This window comes from Emys orbicularis, chromosome 1 (genome assembly GCF_028017835.1).
Source record: "Emys orbicularis isolate rEmyOrb1 chromosome 1, rEmyOrb1.hap1, whole genome shotgun sequence".
NCBI classification, from domain to species: Eukaryota; Metazoa; Chordata; order Testudines; family Emydidae; genus Emys; species Emys orbicularis.
Window position 1 is genome coordinate 232,688,797 of NC_088683.1, and position 21,817 is coordinate 232,710,613.

Here is a 21,817-nt window from a genome sequence, read left to right on the forward strand (position 1 = left end):
GTTTCTTTTTCTGTCTGCACTGCCTATGCTTCTGGCATATCTACTGCTCTGAGTTTGTAATGGGACCCCATTTTCAGTTGGTCCCTAGGCACTGCCATAATTAACATGATTAACAGTAATACCACACTAGAGTTGATGATACAAAGGTGCTTAAACACCACGTTGAAGCGCACCTTGGAAATATTTTTCTTTGTTCTTGTTTTTTAGTGTGACCTTTCTTCACTTCCCTTGCTTATGCTACCTCTTCATAACACCGCCCCCAAGTTTGACCTGCATTTATCTACCACTTCCATCTGCCCTTCTTATCATAAGGCCTAACACCTTTTGTCTTGCTAGGGCTCAACCCTATATCCTGACTGAGGGGTGATTCAGCTGCTGTTCAACAGCCGGGTGCCTCAGCCAGTTTTGAGAGAGGGAAACCAGCTTCTATGTAGAGCACAGAAGGGTTCCAATCAGAAATGCCAAACCTACTGAGCCAAATCATCCCCGGTCACTTATATCAATGGTGATATACCCGGGATAAATGGAGCCCACAAGTACATTTTGGTTGGAAGGTTTCCAGAAGTAAAATTGTCCACATTGTGCCTATACAATACAGATCTAGTACAGGCAGGGTTTTTCCCAATTTACATAATGACAAGTTAATTGGACACTGAATTAATGTTATTAATTTATACCATTTGGTGTTTGAACTTACTCACTGAAGTCCATTTTTGTAACATATAGTACAAAAGATATTGGCAATAATTACCTGAAGGGACACTGTAAAGCAAAAATTTGACCTACATTTTTTGTATTTCTCTGTTTGCAAAGTACATACCATTATTTATATGTGACATTTTTCCAAAACAAATGTTTCAATGCTTTTTTCTATTAAAAAAAAAATCAATGCTATCAACACAGCACTCGTGAGAAACCCTACAGCCTACAGTGATAAACTACTAGCATTACAAATACAATAGAGAAAAGAAAATCCTGCCAGGAAACATATTTCTGTTTTAAAATTTTAAGGGGTTATTAAAAATCTAGAGATTACCAAAAAATTGAATTTAAAAATTAGGAAAATTGTCTTGATAGTATTTGAAACACTAATTATGGCTATCGTCCAGGAAAGCACGTAAGCACATGCTCAGTTTAAAGCATGTGGGTAGTTCTAGCTATGTGTGAGGCAATTTGTGTGATTAAAGTTGAGCATGTGCTTAAAGTATTTTGCTGGATCAGGGCCTAGGATAGACTGCCAGAAAGAATAATGCTACATGCAGATATTGTTAATGCTACATGCATATACTTTAGACATGAATTCCACTGATTAGCAAGCACAGTTTAAAGGGCACCAAATTTCAGAGAAATGTAATAGTTTTATAAATGGTATTTTAAATAGTGGAGGGCTATGGAACAGAATGGGCCTGTATTATTTACATTATTACTGGTGTTCATTTATGTTATTACATTTTAAGGGGCACACTGTACTCTAGAGGCAATCTCTGTTCCCCCACCAGGTAGCAGCTTAAAAAAGATCATAGGAATGGAAGGGCAGATTCTCCATGTAGAGAAGACTGGTGAGTACTCCATAAATAACGAAGTACACTCCCCAAAGTGCACTTTGCTTTTATAAGCTAGTGTGACTGTTCTTTCCTTCTCCCCTTCCCACCTTGTGCCAAGTATTAAACAGCACTAAAGGAAGTTGATGACTGTGAAGATATCATTGTATATAGCTAACCTGTCTGATCTACTGCAGTAGTACAGTAGTCTTTGTGTATTTGCATAATTTGTGTAATGAAGCAAAAAATTCAGAGAAAAATCTGAATGTGTCCATTAGGATTTTCCAAATGGTGCTCCAATAAAATGAATTTCCAGATTAGGACTGGGAGTATTCAACAAACCTACAGTCTGATCCTGCACCTTTGAATCAGCCCCAGCACTCTTCTTTTCTGTTCCATCTGTCCTTCCTCCTCCATCACTGTCTCCCAACTCAAAGGACTCTTTCCTACTCTCTGCTTGTAACTTCTGAATGAGCCACTAGATGGCCCACTATACCATATTCTTTCACCTGTTCTCAATCTCCCTCCTTATCTCCTTGCCAGCAGATTACAAGCATGTTTTGTATCCACTGTCCTAAGAAAACCTTCCCTCTACCTGCCTTTCCAACTCACTCACAGTCTGGTTTACAGTTAATCTCTAGATCTATTGGTGGACCTCCTGAGAGAAAGATTTTAAAGAAAATATTAGTTTGTACCTAGAAGCTTGAAAAATTCTTGGTACAATTATGTATTGGTACCCATGTTTTTACCGCATAGTTACATAAAATTACATGTATTTAATATGTAAGAAATATGTACTTGCATTGTGGGTGGCACATGTAGCAATGCATATAGTTAAGGTTGCCCAACTTTCCATTATAAGACTTGTTTTCAGCTGCTTATAATTTTGCCAATCTCTAACCACTCAGCCTGAAATTTCCCATGTCAGGTGCCTGCCTCAGGATGAATTTTTGGTTAAGATTTAGCTAAAACAATTCAGCCATTTCCAAGTGTAAGCAGGGTCTGAATGAGCTTTCCCCTGACATCTAGACATGCCAGGTCGCTTAACTCCTCTCCCCTCCCCTCAGCCAGGGCTGGTGTAACCACTAGGTGAACTAGGTGGCTGCCTAGGGCATCAAGATTTGGGGGTGCCAAAAAGCGGTGCCCCAAATTTTTTTTTTACACTATTGCTCCCAGCGGGGGGATGGACCGCTCGCAGCCACGTTAGCACCTACCTCTGCAGGTGTCCTCTGCAACCGCAGGCCCCGCCACCTCCCTCCGCCGCGCCCCACATCACTGCCCGCCTGCGCCCCCCCTGCCAGCCCGGAGCCGCCTCCTCCCCGAGCCTCCGGGCTGCCACATCGCTCCCTAACCCGCTCCCTCTGGCTCTGGCAGTCCCGGACCCCCTGCCGTAGCAGTGGCTGCTGCCCAAGGGTTGCCGGCTGCAGATCGTAGCGGGTGACATCAGCCCGCCTGCAACTGGCCCTATTGACAGCAATGCAGTGGCGGGGGGGGGGGGGGGGAGGAGGGAAAGGAAGAGGAGACCGTGGCCACCGGTCCACCTGCGGGGCTGGATCATGGCCCTGCCAGAGGATACAGGGTTAAAGAGCTGCAAAAGTGTAACCATCCTCAGCACATGCCACCTTCCAAGGCTTCATCCCCATCCATCCCTGCAGCCCTGTGGAGCAGGTAAATAGAGCCCCATTTTGGGGGAAACCGAGGCAGAGAACAGGGACGTGACTTGCCCAAGGTCACCCGGGGAGTCATTGTCTGCCCACACAAGGTATTAATCTGGGATTCAGGGGCAGCACACTGCAAGTTTTCAGTGAAGAAACACGGCTGTCTCGAGCCCTTATGGCTACAAGGAAAACCTTCCAAAGGTGATGGGCGTCTAGCCGACACAGTTCTGTCTGCCTGAGTCTGCAGCCAGCCTGAGACAACAGCTCTAGGAAATGCGGCAGTAACTGTTAAGTCTAATTACGACACCGTCAAAGCCAGATTTTCATGTAACATGGGGGACCAGTTGCATGGTGCACAACCACTGCAAGTGTCCGAGCAACTCAGGTTAAGTGCACCTGAACCCTGGGCAGGCTGCAGCACCCAAGAGATTTTTGTTCTCCCACAGAATGACAGCAGATGCACTAGTAACTTTACTAGGTAGAAGTTTAGTGACCACATTAGGGCCATATCCTCCCCACTCCCAGCATTGGGCCAACTGCCCCTCATCATTCTCCTGATTGCTTGTATTGTTATTGATGGGAGATCTGCTGGGGATTGAGGGGTGTATATGGACCTGCCTTTGCAGGCTCAGTCCTGGCCCAGCATTCGAAATAAATTGCCCTGAGTTTCAGAAGTACTGAGAACCCTGGAGTTAACCACAGACATCAGGGGAACCGCAGGTGCTCAGCATCTCTGAAAATCAAGCCCAGAATGACACTGACACCTCTGCCCTGGACCAGAGCTCTCTGAGTAAGGGGCTTCAGCAGCGATTGGTGTGGGGCAGAGTAAAGCAACCAGGACGGTCATGACGGAGGCTGGAACTCTGTCCTCACCTCACGCCTGTGGGGAAGACAGGCCTTCAGACACCCCCTCTTGCCTGCATTGCACGTTCCAGCCCAGGAGCAAGGAACCATTTCACACCTTAGCGCTGGGGGGAGCTGAAGCCCAGAACGGGGAAGTAACTTGCCTGAAGTCATCCAGTGAGTTGGTGCCAGAGTGGAGAATAGACGCCAGATCCCAACTCCCAGCTCTGTGCTCTGATCCCCAAAACCGCCCTTTCCAGATCTGGGGGGGAAGGGGACAGGAGGGACTCTAGCCACGTGCAGGAGACCCAAGGCCATTTATTTTCATTAAATATGTAGACTAAATAATGAAATTAATAAATTTTCAAACTGGATGTGTATTAATTCTAATAAACAATGCCACGTTATGCAGCATTCATTTTTGAAAGTTTATAATAAGCGATGCTCCGGGGGGAGGGGGGGGTGCAAGGTGGAAGTTTCGCCTAGGGCGCAAAATATCCTTGCACCGGCCTTGCCCTCAGCAGCCAGGAGCAACTGTTGCTTGCTCCTCTCCCCTCTTCCCGCCCCCCCGGCCTATTCTTTGCTCAGCCAATAGGAATGCAGAGGTGTATCTGGCAGAGCCAATAGCAGGGCTGGAAGCTTCTGCAGCACTTTTTAAAAATTCATTCCTGAAACAAATATGCGCAGGGAGTGGTGGGGAGAAGGACGCTCTCAAACTCTGTGCTTAGGTCAGAAGACGCTTGCTGCAAATTTCATCATGATCTGCCATTCACCTTCACATGTTGACGTGTTACAAAGGCAGGAGCAAGCCCCCTTGTGACACCAGTAGACACAGGGCTGCTCAAGTGTGTGTGTGTGTGGGGGGGGGGGGGGGGAGGAAGGCTGCTGCCCCAGGCACATTCAGGGGATAATTATTATCCCCACAGACAGCCCAGCTTTGGAAGTTTCAGGCTGCAAGAGCAGCTGAAGAATGACCACCTGGAATCTTTCCCTGCTGTCAAGAAACAAACATGCTGTCACATCACAAATATTGTTTTAATTATACTTAAAACTTTCCCATTATTTCCAACTCTCTAATGTTTTGGGGAATGGCAGTACCCCAGAGTGGCCATTTATTCTGCCATTTAGTCCCATTTGTCTGTGAGGGTCTTTCCTTTGCCAGCAATGGGCTTTGGGTCAGGTTACCAGGTAGGTTCATAGGCTGTTACACACAAATGCAGATTCCTCTGTGAATGCCCTGATCTTACCAAATCTCCCCAGGGTTCGGCTTTTCTACGACCTTTTCCCCAGAACACCCTTTGAGGAGCTGCTGGTCCTTTATATGTACAGATATAAGCAACTGCTGCCTTTACGCAGCCATTTTATAGCTGTGTGTCTGCTGTGCTGTATGTCCTGCTCTTCTAACTGGTAAGAAATCTTAGCTTCTGTTTACTTACTCTTTAATATTTCTCAGGCTAGGTCTACACTGGGGGGGGGGAATTGATTTAAGATACTCAAATTCAGCTACGCGAATAGCGTAGCTGAATTCGACATATCCGATCCGACTTACCCTGCTGTGAGGACGGCGGCAAATCGACCGCCGCGGCTCCCCCATCGACGGCGCTTACTCCTACCTGCGCTGGTGGAGTACGCGCGTCAATTCGGGGATCAATTGTCGCGTCCCGACGAGACGCGATAATTCGATCCCCGAGAGATCGATTTCTACCCGCCGATCCAGGTGGGTAGTGAAGACAAGCCCTGAGGGTGGCAGAGTCTCACTAACTTGAGTACCATCCGTGAATTTCATTGAAGTGATGTTTACTCTCTCAAATCCTTCCAACTTAATCCTTTGTATTTATCATAACTGTTTGTATAAACCCTTCAGTGCACATAAACCCAAGCCAATCTGAACAATTTGTAAGATTTAGCTGCCAACATTTGTTCATTATAGATCCATGTTGCTAACATCCATCATTTAATTACACTCTAGATAGTGATTTTTAAGAGATTTTTTTTAAAAAATATCTCTTTTAGGTACCTCAGCTACTTTTGAGCAATCATTAATTTCATCCCTCCCTTCATTTGTTAATTAATGCACATACTTTCTCTCTAATACTACTTTCCCCCTTGGCAAACTTTTAAATGTTCATCTTAACCCCTGTAGCTTAGCATCAGCTCATTTATGTTAGTGGTGAAAGATCAAGTTACAACACATAATCTGAAAATTTCTTTCATGATGAATTAAAAAGATCTCAAAAAATATCATGCCTAAGAGTAATTTAGAGATCATTCAGCCACTGTGCTGGCCCTGTATACACCTCTACCCCGATATAACGCTGTCCTCGGGAGCCAAAAAATCTTACCGCGTTATAGGTGAAACCCCGTTATATCGAACTTGCTTTGATCCGCCGGAGTGCGCAGCCCCGCCCCCCGAAGCGCTGCTTTACCGCGTTATATCCGAATTCGTGTTATATCGGGTCGCGTTATATCGGGGTAGAGGTGTATTGTTAAGATATAGATATTTAGGCCTGACTGTAAAGGCCTATACTTTAAGAATTTAAGTATATGTTTATCATTTAGCTAGTTATAGAGGTCTAAAAGAAAGAATCAAAATCATTGTCTGCCTGTGTAAGGGCCTTCTCTTACTGTGACTGTTTGAGGCCCTGTTCTTAAGCTAAGACCTTAGGCTAAGCAGTGGGAGCAGACATAAGCACGTCCTCACACATTTCAAACCAGTCATATTGAAATAAGGCAATCTGGGGCTGTTAGAAAGGTGATCCGATCTATCGCCTCCAGAGAAAGGGAAGAGAGCCTAGGAGATGTAAAAGGAAATTTAGTTTGATAGTTTTCTGTTTGGTAAGAACTCACTTATCAATAGACATAGTTGGGAAACCCTTATGTCTTTATGGATGTAGTTGTGAAATCCTCACTTCTGTATTGTTTTGACATTATAGTTCCCACTTTGCTATTGTTTATTTGCATGGTCTCTGTCTGGTTCTGTGATTGTTTCTGTCTGCTGTATAATTAATTTTTCTGGATGTAAACTAATTAAGGTGGTGAGATATAATTGGTTAGCTAATGATGTTACAATATGTTAGGATTGGTTAGGTAAATTTCAGTAAAATGATTGGTTAAGGTATAGCTGAGAATATTACTATATAAATTAGGGGCAAACAGGAAGTAAGTTGGGATTCGAAAATAAGGTAAAAGGAACTTGATTTAAGCTTGCTGGAAGTTCACTCCAATAAACATCGAATTGTTTGCACCTTTGGACTTCGGGTATCGTTGCTCTCTGTTCACATGAGAAGGACCAGGGAAGTGGGAGGGTGAAGGAATAAGCCCCCTAACATATATGGTGGTAACCACTTCAAGCCAAGGGGTGCTGCACCCCCAGCAACTCTAGTTCCAACACCTATATCTTTAAAAAAACCCACTAAATTACAATACCAATGGTTCTAAAACCGGTTTTAAAAGGCTACCTATCTGACTGAAAATAGTTCATAGACCAAGATTCCTGTGCAGTGTTTGAAACCCAAACAAGGAGCATGAGGACATTGAAAGGGAAATGAATTAAAAGTAATAGAACTGATTTTTTTCATTGTCTACACTTAGATAAATGCAGAAAGTAAAGTACACAAGTAGCTACCAACTACATTACATTTTAAAAATTCTTTCATTTGTAGTCGCCTAACTCAGTGTTGTCATTATTATCTGCCTAGCCAGTTGTGCATTGTGGCTAAGTGGGTGAAGTACGGAAATAAAGAAATAGATTGGGCCAGTTTGGGGCTACTTTTTAAGTGACTTTAAGCTGTCAATGCAGTAGAAACCTAGACAACCTGGAATCTTTCCCTGCTGTGAAGAAACAAGCATGAGCTGCCACCACCACAAATAGTGTTTAAAGTACACTTAAAACTTTCCAGTGTTTTCCAATCTCTAATTTTGAAGTGAATGGCAGTACCCCAGTGTGGCCATTCATTCTGCCATTTAGTTCCACTTGTCTGTGGGAGTCTTTCCTTTGCCAGCAATGGGCTTTGGGTCAGGTCCATAAGCTGTGACACAGAAACACTGATGCCCCTGTGAATGCCTGGATTTTACCAAATCTCCCCACACTGGGGTTGCACTTTTCTAGGACCTTTTCCCCAGATATCTTTTGAGGAGCTCCTCGACTTCTGCCTTCCAGTTCCAGCAGCCATTTTGCAGCTTTCTGCTGTATCTCCTCTTCCAGCTGGTAAATATTCTTATCTCCTGTTGTACTTACTGTTTAACATTTCTGAGGGTGGCAGAATCTCACTAGCTTGAGTAGCACATGTGAATTTCATTGAAGTGATGTTTACTCTCACCAGTCCTTACAGCAACACACTAGAAACCTCCTTCCAACTTAATCCTTTCTATTTATCATAACTATTTGTATAAAACCTTCAGTGAACATAAACCCAAGCCAATCTGAACAATTTGTAAAATTTGGCTGCCAACATTTGTTATAAATCGATGCTGCTAATATCTATCATTTAATTATACTGTAAATAGTGATTCTTTTTAAAGGTATAGACCAATGTGTTAATAAAAAAATTGTTTAAATAAATAGATTGGGCTACTTTTGGACTAGTTTTTAAGTGACTTCGGACTATTGATGCAGTATAAAGTAGCCCCCCCTCCCCACATCTGAAATGGTGCTCCTGAATGAACTGGGGGGAAAAGATATCAAGAGCAGGCTGTATTTGCATACACACCTACTTTGTCTAGGTGATCAGCTGACAGATTTGCTTTGCCTCAGTGATCAATTTTGGTTGTTTTGGGTTAAAATTCATTTATGAGTGGGGAAGTATTGCTTCTTAGAGATACCCAGGGGTGGTGTTTAGTGTTCCAATATTTTTGGGTGGGGGCTCGAGCTGGTTCTGTTTTCCAAGGTTAAGAAGCTCTCTATATTGAACCTGGTTACCTGGCCCTTGTGGCTGCTGACACCATCTGGCAGAAGGATCACACAAGAATGAGTCTAAGGGAAAATACACGTTAAAAAAATTTCCCAGCCGTTTTGATGAGAAGATCTATGCTTCCATGCTTTGTAGCAGGGACTTGAAATTTGCAGGGGGGCGGGGGGAAGGGGTCACCCTTGGTGTCCATTACTACCCCTGTGAAAATCTGGCCAAGTTACCTTTGAAAAATCCCCATGTGCACATGCTCAGAAGAGACTTGTTGAGGGGCAGCTAAATTCTCTGAAGATTTCACCTGCGCTGGGCATGCTCCATTCCCTCACCACTCCTATGCCCAGACTGTACATGCATCATCCCTAAGGTTAAGATTTTGTCACAGTTATTTTTAGTAAAAGTCACAGACAGGTCACAGGCTCCCTTGATGTTTTGTTTATTGCCCATGACCTGTCAGTGACTTTTACTAAAAACAACTAGGGAGGAGGACTGAGGGATGTGGAGGAGGAATGACAGCTGGAAATGCCATGCCATGCTGCGGGAGGCGGGGGGACTGACAGCCTGAGCCCCACCATGGGGTGGGGGTACAGCCCTCTGGCTGCAGGCTTGGGGAGGGCACAGTCCCGGCCCTGACTGCAGGAGTGGGGGAGTGCGCAGACCCCGCTCCAACTGCAGCCATGGTGGTCACACAGCCCTGGCTCTGGCCCCGGCCCTGCTGTGGGGCGGGGAGGGGGCAGAAAGAGGCAGGGCATAGGCAGAGCAGGGGCAGGAGGGGGCAGAGTGGGGGCAGGAAGAGGCAGGGCAGGGTTGGGGGCTTGGGGAAAGGTGGAGTGGGTCTGGGGGCGGAGCAGGGGCGGGAAGAGGCGGGGCAGGGGTGGGGACTTGGAGGAAGGGGTGGACTGGGGGTGGGTCAAAGGTGGATGGGGGGGGGGGTCGAGCATCCCCCGGGTAGAGAGGAAGTCGGCGCCTATGCATGGGAGGCACTGCTTGGCCGAGTAGAGAGCCATGAAGGGTACGTACCCACAGGTTTCAGAAGTGTCTTTCCTCACCTAAGCAGTGCCTCACCATCAACACTACTATTTATACCCATGCTGGGAAATGCGGGGAGAGCTGTGTATGTACCCAGCACCGTAAGGAGTGTGCAGTGTAGATGTACCTTTAAAGTACTGATGAGAAAGTCTTTATGTAACCAAAGCAACACAGGAAACATCAGCTAATTCTGAAGGATTTTTTATAGTATACTTCTGTCTTTTGGTAGATTTTAATATCATATCTATTTTTCCCTTGAGCTGCCGAGAAACTAACATGAAATTACCAAAGCTAATTATTAATCTTCATTTTCAAACAGAGAAGTTGTGGTTATGCAGCAAATAAAATAAAAGGAAGGAGGATCAGATGGGGCAATACTTCCCTTTTAATTCCTTATTATTTTTTTTCTGTGAGATAGATACTAGTTTTAAAAAATGTCTGGTCTCAGAATCATTTCCTTGGACATTTCACTTTTTTAAATGCATGATGAAGTGTTGGATTCTACACATGGTAGCATGAATATTTGTCTGTGAGCGCACATTGTTGTTTTTTGTACATGAAACCACTTGTCACATGCTAAAAATCTGGAATTTACCCAGGATATTATTTTAAGTAGGGCTGGTTTTTGCTGCTGCTGCTGCTGGAATTTCCATATAAAAGGTATGAGATAGCTCTGTCTCTGTGTATGTAAGTAGTAGTTTAGGTGACAGTAGATTGTGCTGAAAAATATGTAGCATAGTTCTTATTTATTTATTTTATTTATTTATTTAGGGATTATTAGGACTAATAAAAATGTGTTGTTGTGCACTGTAAATGGCTTCCTCTGTGCATCTCCTTACATCAGCACTTAACAGTAAGCAGGGCTTTTAAAGATAGGCATCTACTTTTTAAGGTCCCGGTCCAGCAAGGAACAGGGACTGCTCATGTGCTTTACTGGGTTGCGGCGGCAATGGGTATAAATAGGAATACTGAGATGAAACTGAGAAAAGCAAATATAGTATGAATGTCAGGAAGAACTTCCTGCTAATCACAATGTGATAAATGAAAAGGGTCGGGGGTAGCTCCCTTTTATGGACCCAGCCAGCCAGTTAGCTATAAAATCCCTCTTAGTAGCTGTTCTCTACTTGCTTTATCTGTAAAGGATTAAAAGAAGTGAGTGGGCACCTGGCCAGGAGAGCCAATGGGAAGGCTAGAACTTTTTTAAAATTGAAACAAGACTCCCCTTTTGTCTGTCTGTGGTTGTTCTCTCGGAGCAAGGGGACAGGAAAAACTATGCTGTAAGAAGCTTGGGGCCAGGTATGAAAAAATCACCAGAATCATACCTAGAAGCTACTCATTTAAAACCCCAGATATGTAAGTAGATCAGGAAATGTCTAGGAAGACGCGATTAGGTTTATCCCTTTTATTTCTTTATGGCTTGTGGACTCCTCTGTGCTAACCCCAAATGCTTTTGTTTTGCTTGTAACCTTTAAGCTGGACCTCAAGAAACTATCCTTGATGCTTAATTCTGTAGTTGCTCTTTTTAAATCTAGCAATAGTCTAAGTTCCCAGATATATTTTCTTCCTTTTGTTTTTTAATAAAATTTACCTTTTTTAAGAACAGAATTAAATTTTTATGTCCCTAAAAGGTTTGTGCACATGTTGTTTAATAAGCTGGTGGCAACAGCTGATTTCCTTTGTTTTTCTTTCTCAGCTCTTCCCCGGAGGGGAAGGGGGGTGAAAGGGCTTGAGGGTACCCCACAGGAAGGAATTCCCAAGTGCGCCTTCCTGGGTTCTCAAAGGGGTTTTACACTTGGATCGTGGCAGCCTTTACCCATCCAAGGTCAGAAAAAAGCTGTAACCTTGGGAGTTTAATATAAGCAGGGCCATCCCTAGCTATTCTGGGGCCCTAAGCGGGGGGGGGGGGGCGGGTCTGGGCTGATTTGGGGGGCAGGGGTGAACCACCCCCAGCACTCACCAGCAGCGTGGCTGGGTCTGGGTCGCTGCACTCCCGCCGCTGGTGAGTGCAGCCCCGGCCCTGCTGCAGAGCTCAGGGGAGTGGGGGTGGGGCTGGGCAGGGGTGGGAAGAGGCAGGGCTGGGGTGGGGAAGGGGCGGGGCGGGGCGGAGCAGGGACGGGGGCCCTGGGGAAGAGCCGGAGCAGGGGCTGGAGCAGCACGCAGCTGCGCAGGGCACCAGGAAATTTGGTACCCCCAAATTTCCTGGTGTCCTACACAGCTGCGTACTTTGCATATGGGTAAGGACGGCCCTGAATACAAGCCTGGAGTGGCCAGTATTAATTTTTAGAGTCCTTGCAGGCCCCCACCTTCTGCACTCGAAGTGCCAGAGTGGGGAAATCAGCCTTGACAACATATAATGGATCCTAGAACAGTCTCCTAAGGAATATAGTGGAAACGTCATTGCTTGTGACAGTTAAAAGATTGGCTAAAGCTAGGAAATCTACTGTAGGGAAGCATCCTGTATCGGCAGGGGTATGGATTAAATGATGTAACAAGTCATTTCCGAGCCTAATTTCTAGGATTCTGTGATTAAGGGCTTGTCTACGGGGCAAGTTACTATGTGGCAAGCCAGGGCGTGACTCTACATTGCATGAGCTTGTCACACAGTGACATCCCGTGTGGGCCCAGCTACAGTGCACTGAAAGTCCCAGAGTGGAGCTTGACATACTAAGCTTTCAAGTCATAGTGTAGCAAGCCGCACTCCAGGACTTTCACAGCACTCTAGCGGTGTGTGTAGATTCATACCCTGGCTTGCCACGCAGCAACTTGCCATGTAGAGAAGCCCTGAATGGCATCATTGGACAAATCCTGCTGACTTACAAAAATATTCCCACTGAAATCAACTTGTATGAATAAGTAAGCAGGATCTGGTCCAATATCTAGACTTGCTAAACTCAGCAGATATGTCCTCACATAGGGTTACCATATTTCAATAGTGCAAAAAGAGGACACTCCACGGGACCCCTTCCCCGCCCCAACTCCACCCCGCCCCCGCCCCAACTCCGCCCCCTCCCCTGAGCACCCCACATTCCCCCTCCTCCCTCCCGCCCCCCACCTGCTGCTGTGCTGGGGAAGTTGCTTCGGCCCCCGCCGCGGTGGAGAGCGGCGGGAGCCGGGAAAGTTGGAGCCCGGGGAGGAGGCAGTCCCCTTACCATGCCTCCCTATTTTCCCAGACATGTTCGGCTTTTTGGAAATTCCTACCGGACGGGGATTTTGAGGACCAAAAAGCCGGACATGTCTGGAAAAATCCGGACGTATGGTAACCCTACCTCTGACACTCACCTCTCCCTCCACTGGAGGGACTCCCCTGTCCATACCTGTCCTGGGGCCTTCCTTTAAAGGGGCATCCCCATATCAGCGGGGTCTACTTGGAAAAGATAATATTTACTCCCTTGTGTGGCTGAGCTGGGCTGTGACAATCCAACCCATCATGAGTACTGTGAGAAATGGGGCACAACACTAACCAAGGCAGTGTCATTTCAGGGACTGTATGGGCCTCGAAGTTCAAACAAACAAGCTATATAAAGTCCTTTTCTTTACTGGGAAGCCAAATGGAACTTTTTCTAGAAGGGTATTTTTAGAAATCTCAATATAATGACAAATTTCAAGCTCAGTTAAATAACTTTTTTGTGAAATGATGCAGAGCACAATTAGTACAGAGACATGGATAGTGAGAGATCCAAGCTGGTTTGCCTGATATTGTGTAAAAATGTGTGTAACTTTGATATAGAAGGCCTTGCCAAACTAATTATCGAAGCATAGGCAACCATCATCGTAGACAGTGACTTGTTTATACTGCTCTATATACTATACCAGTGTTTCTCAATCTGGGAGTCATGATTTATTTGATAATTTATATGGTAAAAATGAGAAAATAAGCAAATTTGCAGTAATACTGTGCTGTGATACTTGTATTTTTATGTCTGATTTTGTAAGCAAGTAGTTTTTAAGTGAGGGGTACTCAAGACAAATCAGCCTCCTGAAGGAGGTACAGTAGTCTGGAAACATTGACAACCACTGCTCTAATTGACCTGGATCAAGAATGTCTTTGTTTTACTTTCTATTTCTATAGTAAGGCTATTGGGATCTCAGCATTAAAATACAGTCTCAGAAGGATTTTTTGAATCATGTTTTTAAGAAATTTCATAAATGGACCACTGTACTTCCCCCAAATTAATGAGTCTGATGTTTCATTTTTTAAGACCAAAGGTCCCTGCATCTTCCGAGTATTAGAATGAGTTGTTTTCCAGAAACCCAAAGGTGGAAGTTCATTAGCAATCTATTTGTGTGTAATACATTTTATAGTAACAAATAAAAAGGAAGTCACAACTGGTCTAGTCAAATTTGCTTCCTGCCCTCTAGTCAGGGACATATCTCCCTGCTGTCAACAGTTCTCTCCGGAAACAGCAAAAGAAAGATCCCAGATCAATCTATGAAACTGAAAAGGGTATTCCCAGAAACACTGAGAAAATGAATGCCAAGGGCTTTTGTTACACTTTACCAGGGAGATCAGGAGTGAATGCACCAAACCGAAAACTCACTGCTGCGGAAATAAACACTCAGGGCTAGACTCTGCTTGGAGACAGCAGAATCTGCTACCATTTGCTGCTCTGAGGTGTACAGTGCCTCACAGAGCTGGGGAAAGGAGGCAAGACCGTGGCTGGCAGCGCAGGAGAGAGTAAGGTGCATCGCTGGCCTCCCCTCTGCGCTGCTATGGTGCCGAGCACCCCCCTCGCCGGGCCCCCCAGGCGGGGGGTGAGGTGACACCCCCACGTGCCCCAGGCCGGGCCAAGCCGCGGTGGGGTCCCTGTCACTTTAAGAGCAGGGCTGGGCTGAGCAGAGCCGGCTGGGGGTCGCTCCGCTCCCGGCTGCAGGCTGATGCTGGAGCCCGGGCTGAGAGCCAGGCTCGTCTCCTGCACCAGCTCCAGGCGAGGCTTTGCTGCGGCTCCCCCAGGCCCCCCGGGCCGGGCCGCCGCACAGTAGGGGCGGGTTGCATGAGGCAGAGCAGGACCCGGTGGGGCCAAGGGCTGAACAGGCCCGGCAGGGGGCTGCTGGAGGGGGGAAGCTGGGGAAGGGGTGACACGGCCTCAACCCCCTGGGGCTGCCTGCCCCGCGGAGGAGGCAGAGGGGCGCAAGCCGCAGCAGGACCCCAGCCCCCCGGGGGAGGGGAACTGGGGCCAGCCCAGGGAGGCAGGAGCAGCCCCGGGGGTGCTGGGCGCGTGCAGGGCAGAGCCCTGGGAGAGCCCCAGCCCCGCGGCGGGCAGTGCTGCAGAGGAGGAGCCCGCGCCCCCCGGCGGCGAGGGGAGCCCCAGGCAGGGGGAGCCGGGCCGCCCGCACCCACCTCTCGTGGCCGCTCCATGCTGCTCCCAGTACCGCTTTCCGCCGGCGCGGCTGCCCTGTCAGCCGCTTTTGGATCTTTAAATAGCCATCCGGGGGAAATCCCGGACATTTTTAGCTTTTTACAAATTCCCCCTGGACGGCTATTTAAAGACCCAAAAGCCGGACATGTCCGGGGAAACCCAGACGTATGGTAACCCTATCCTCACAGTAAACTTGTGAATAATAAAGGCCCCAGCCTGCTACTACTGAGGTCAATTGATATTTTGCTATTGATTTCTATAGCAGCAAGGAGAGGTCTTTAACAGTCATTTCAAAAAACTGTTACAGAATATTTTTATGGTAGCTTTTTAACAGGTGACCTTAAATTTTTTCAAAGATTTGTTTTGAATTCTAGCCAATAGCTAAACAAATGTAGGGGATAGTGTTATCTTTTCAACCTATTCAGAAGTAGAATTGAGTTCTGAAAGAAAAAATAAGGACTTTGAATCCAATCCCAATACGCTATGCAAACGCCCACAGAGATAGACTTTACAAAGAGCTCTAGCTCTACTAGTTATTGCTAGCAGCAATTATTAGCAGACTAGGCCTCTGATTTCTCATCCTGTCATGAGATTTAATTGAGATAAAAGACAAGGGGCATGACTAGGAAACGAGACTTTGGGTATTTTTTCCAGCTTTGCAATAGCAGAGAAATGAAAGTGAAAATGTGAAACTACCTATAGAAATATTCCGAGCTCAGAACAGTCAGTTCATGTGTTGTTTCAAAGTTGCTTTTTGTTAAACTTAGAAGGATAGTGAAAACTAGACTTCCCATGACCTGGCATCACCTGATGTGACCACAGATATGTGTGCTCCCAGTTTGCATCAGCACAGTATGAACCGAGCAGTGACAAAGTCACTCTGTAAATGTCAAGAGAGAGAAAACTAAAAGTGGAGCTGGTCAGGAATTTTTCAATGAACCATCTTTTCCCCCCAAAATGCTGATTTGTCACAATAAAAACTGCTTGCAAAACAGGGCCAGTTTTGACAAATCTCCTGATTCAGAAAATGACTGGGGACAAATATTTCAATAGTGTCCCATTTTGACATTTACCAAATGAAAAGTTTTGGGAGTTTAAGTCTCAAAAACTGTTTCAAAATTTTAGTAAATTTAGACACAAAAAAAAGGATTTTGAAAAGGTCAGAATTGAAATTAAATATGATTGAACTGAACCAAATTTTTTTCAGATTTTCAGTTTGTGAAAATATTTGAGATTTTGTCTTATTCCAACTCAGGATGGGAAAATGTATTGCTATCTGTAATTTTTGCAGGATGGAAAAATCATTTCCTGCCCAGCTCTAGTTATAAGGAAGAAGATAATAGAAAAGCTCCTATAAGCTTTGTTGGTCAATGTATTAATTTCTGTTAAAGGGTCAAAGTACCACATCCAAAATCATTGACTTGAGTGGAGCTGCTCAGGTATAACTGAGAAAAGTATTGTTCCATTGTGTTCTGTTTTACATTCAGTAAGTTGGATTCTCCCATTTAAGTATTACTAGCTGATGACTTGTACAAACGTTGTTGATTTTGTTGTCATCTAACCTTCATGTCATTCCTCCTGATAAGAGAGTTTGGTTTAGATCTTCAGTGGGGCCTATGGGAGTTAGGCACCCCAGTCTTATTGACTTCTAATGCAGTAGCTCTCAAACTTTTTTACTGGTGACCTCTTTCACATATCAAGCCTCTGAGTGCGACCCGCCCCCTTATAAATTAAAAACACTTTTTAATATATTTAACACCATTATAAATGCTGGAGGCAAAGCGGGGTTTGGGGTGAAGGTTGACAGCTCACGACCTGCCCATGTAATACCCTCACGACACCCTGAGGGGTCCCGACCCCCAGTTTGAGAACCCCTGTTCTAATAGGATTTGGGCACCAAATTCCTTTAGGTATACTTGAAACTATCAGCCTTTATTAATAGGTTTATCAGTGAATCAGTTTATTAGGATGATTTCCACTAATAGAGAAGAATTATTTTATTCCCTATGGTAGATAGCCATTTGCACCCAGTAAGAGGATGCTGATGTAAGAGAAGACACAATTCTAAGAGTAATAATGCAGTCCACGAAGTTACAGAGCCCACCCAATTATATACTGTAATATAATGCCCCATGCCAGTAGCAAGGGCAGTTACAAGACATCTGACACTGGATCCAAGCATGGGTAATTGATGGCTAACAACCAGAGTCAGGCAGTGAGGTCACAGTGCATACACTTTCCACGTGTATAACAGGTATACCAGAAAGCAAAGGCTGATTTTAAAGAAGCAAACATTCTAAATCAACACAAGACTAAAACACACAAAGAAGCACCACTAGCCCACTTGAAAGTGTCCCTGTTAAGCCGCAGCTATTGTTAGTAAGTATCATTGGACTGAAGTATAAAAACTGTTTCATTAAAAGGTAGCCAAAGGTAAGACTGTTCTTAATTCTCACTAGCAAGTTAGACAGTTTTGGAAGTTCCATGATGTTAAAAATACAATTAATAATGGCTAATTACATGTATAATTAGTGGTGATAACTGACAAATATTGAGAAACAATTTACACAAATCATCAGTACAGCACAGTATGTGTGTATATGATCTTCCACTTGCCTGTAGTATCATAACTGACATGAATTCAGGGCAAAGTACTGTAATGTTTGTTTCCTTCAAACTTCCTCAAACACATTAGTAGAGAATCAACACGTCCAATGATGCTGTTTTAACTAGATTCTAATTAGGTACTCAAAACTGATAATGTCTCAATACAAAGATATCTGCTACAAGAAAGACAGACATTCTTCTCTCTTTACTGTCATTTAATGGAATCTGTGTACAATGCATTATATCTTTTATAATTTTCTGTTAGCACTACACTTTTTAGATTTTGCCAGAAAAGGCCTTCAGCGTGTGGATTCTTAGGCCAGTCAAGAACAGAGCTCTTGCAGATCCTCCTTCTCAGCCTCAGGTACTGGGAATGCTGTAGCACCGGCTCCAGTAGAATAAACACAATCACATCTGTATTCTCATCCATTAGTCTCTGCAGAGCGATATAAAAAGCAGTTTTAAAGTTCCCGTTTTTCACATATCTTTCAGTTAGAACAAATATTGTCTTTCTGCTGTGATGGATGCTCTGTGCAAGGTTGTCAATGACAGCCTTTCCCGGCTCCCAGTCCCTTTCCTCCAAACAAAGCAGAACGTGCTTGTCTTCGTTTTCCTCTAGACGAAATCGTAGCTCATTTATTACCCAATCAGTTACTGCCATATCCTTAGTATCATAGGCTATGTAAGCATCATAGAGAGCTTTGGTCATGCCAAGAGATTTATATCCTTTTAGTTTTGCTGTACAAAAATAGTAAATATACCAGGCATCCCAATAAAATAAATGTTTTGTGATAGCTGTCGTCATAATGGTCAAAATAATGAAGAATGATAAACAAAAGCATATTGCTGCAATGTTATCCAAAGTACAGGCATATATGTCTAAACTTATGATGCTCTTCCCTCTTTGATCTCCAGGTGTTGCACAAATGACATCTGTTGCCAGTCGTGGGATACTAACGTTAACATAATGGTTTATCCAGTTTTTGAAATCAACAGTTGCACAGGTGCATTCGAAAGGGTTTCCTTTTAAGTCCAAAAGCTCTAAATAAATTAAGTTATCATACTGACGTATTGACTGGTTTATGGAAGGCAGCTCATTGTAACTTAAATCAAGGTGCAGGAGGCTGCTGGCTTTATTAAAAAATCCATCAGCAAGCTGAGAAATCTTGTTTTGTCGAAGCACTAGTCTCTGAAGGGAAGCTGTGCAGTTGGCAAGGTTATCAGTTACAAAAGACAGTTCGTTTGAGCTCAGATCCAATAATGTAAGGTTCTGAAATTGTTGCAGGGCTGACCAATCAAAGTACTTTAATTCATTGTTGGTTATGTGTAGCTCAATTAGACTTTGTGGCAGGCCACAAAATGCCTTGGTAGGAATTTTATGAAGTCTGTTGTGGGATATGTCGAGATGAGTCAGATTGCAGAGGTTTTTAAAAATATTTATGTATCTATTATCTCCTTTTTTCCATAAAATATCAAGGTGGTTTCCTTTGAACACTAATTCTTTCAGGGAGCTGCTAGTTAGATTAGGCTCTGTGAGTGTAAAAATTGCATTGTAACTTAAATTTAAAACTTTTAGATATGGAAGATTTTCAGTAAATCCCAATCTGTGTGTTATCCCTGACACAATAAAATAGTGTACGTTGTAGCTGAGGTCCAGTACCTCTAGCTTAGGCAGTTCATAAAATGCATAGTGATAAGCCAAATCAAGTTTATTAAAAGACAGATCTAAATATTTGAGATTAGGTAGAAAGATAAATTCAGTGCCATTCAAAGCTTGTCCAATGCCATTTGAAGACAAATTCAAACAGGCTATATCATGGAAACCTTTAAATTGCTGTTGGTCAATGAAGAAAATACTGTTTAAGCTTAGATCTAATGATTTACCATACATGCTGCATTGGGGTTTGATTAAAGGAAAAATGGAATTATACGCACTGCTACTGGATTTGCCTTCTGCCGGTAGCATACTATTTACTGATGGCTCAAGATCAGTATCTGTTGAACGACTTCGAATGACATGATTTTGGACTGATTCTCCTCTAATAACACTGTTATTGCTGCCCTCTAATATGGGTGATATCCTGTTGTCAGACAAAGAAATTGTAGTCAGATTAGCAAAGAGCTGAAACACACTGAAATCAATTTGCTTGATAAAGTTGACTCCTAAATTGAGGGTGTGTAGTTTAGTAAGATTTATGAGAGGCCGAAGGTGTTTGCTCTTAAGTTCCTTGAACACGTAACCTCTTAAGTGCAGTTGCTGGAGAGAGACCAGGTTGGAGAACTTATCTGAAATATTTATATACCTTGGGTATGATTTCCTTGCATAGTTAAAAGATAAATCAAGCACCTCCAAATAAGGCAGCTGGAGTAAAAACTCTCCAGAGGCTATTTCCTTTATTAAGTAGTTAAATTCAAGATGCAGCACCTTTAACTGAGTTGTGTTATAAAACCAGCTGGCAGGTAAGCGAATGAGAGAGGTGCTGGAGAGGTTTAAATTCTGTAAATTTTTCAGATGCTGGAAAGCAAGAGGATGTATTTGAATGGCGGAGTCCCCACTGCAAGGTTCACATGGGTAGGGGGCATTGTAGCACCTTGGACAGTTTCCACTTAAGTCAAGGACTTCTACATTAGACAGTTCATTAAAATCATCTTGGTTGATGGTTTTGATCTTGTTGCTGTTGAGGTAAAGTTTCCTTAGAGATGAAGGCAGTTTGCTTGGAACTCGAGTCAGGTTGTTGAAGGCGAGTGACAGGACTGTCAAAATCGTGAGGTCTGAGAAAGCCCCATTGTCTGCAAGGAAAGGTTTTTCGCAGGGATTCCCATAATAACAATTCCCGTCCATATAGAGTTCTTTCAGTTGTGTGAGTTCTGAAAAATGTTGCCGACAGAGAGAAAGCATGTTGTTATATCTCAAACTCAGTGAGGTTAAGGACAATGGCATCCCAACTGGTATTTTACATAGGTGATTTTCATCAGCTAGTAGTTCCCTTAGCTTTGTTAAGTTAGCAAAAGCTCCATTTTCAATTACCATTCCTTTTTTACACAAATCATGAGCCTCTTCCTCTGCCTTAGAGTAGTGATTCCTGTTTAGATCTATTTTCATAAGATTATTCAGGCCCTGAAAAGATTTTTTAAACACCTCCTTTATAAGGTTGTCTGAGAGCTTTAATTCTGTTACATTACCATGCATTGCAGCAGGCACACTTCTCAGTTGACGGGCACTGCAGTCAAAAATGATGGAGGAGTTATTCACGCTGACATCACATGGCAGGGTTCTAGGATACTTGGTCTCAGCAAGAATTTCTGAAGTACCATAGGCCAGAAGTAGCCGCCATATCAGATTTGGGATTGTGGGATTCATGTTTCCCTTAAAAAAGAGAGTGTGCTTTTAATAATAATAAATAGGTGGCATTGGTATAGCATTTTTGAAAATAGCATCATCAGTTCATCAATTCATGGGCCAAGATTTGCAAAACTGTATGCCTGAATTTCTGGTGCTTAATGTAAAACAAATTTAAAGGGCCTGATTTTTAATGGATGGTGCTGAGCAGTTTCTGAAAAGCAGATCTTGTCAAGGTTATCTCAGCTTGAATACCCAAAAATACAGGCACCCAAAATCACTAGTCTTTTTTTGTACATTGTAGCTATGGTTTTTAAGACATTTTAGTTTGTCTTCTTTATCCCTCCCATTACAAGTGCAACCAAAAAGTTTAGTTACAAGGTCGATAGGAAATTATATATAGTATAGAAATTAATTATAATGGCATCTTAGCATCATCCAACCTGTGCACAGCATGAGGCAGGTGCCTTGTAGATAAAATAGCATGTGCTCATGTGATTAAAGATTGTATCATAATGCATATGCACAAGGGAACTGA

General features: G+C 43.9%; 1 protein-coding gene across 1 annotated transcript; it reads right to left on the reverse strand.

Annotated features, from left to right (window-relative positions):
• Positions 1–18,150: 18,150 nt before the first annotated feature.
• On the reverse strand, positions 18,151–21,300 carry LOC135886122 (toll-like receptor 8). Its single transcript, XM_065413999.1, has one exon. The coding sequence runs from the start codon at positions 21,298–21,300 to the stop codon at positions 18,151–18,153; it is 3,150 nt and encodes a 1,049-aa protein (XP_065270071.1).
• Positions 21,301–21,817: the final 517 nt, after the last annotated feature.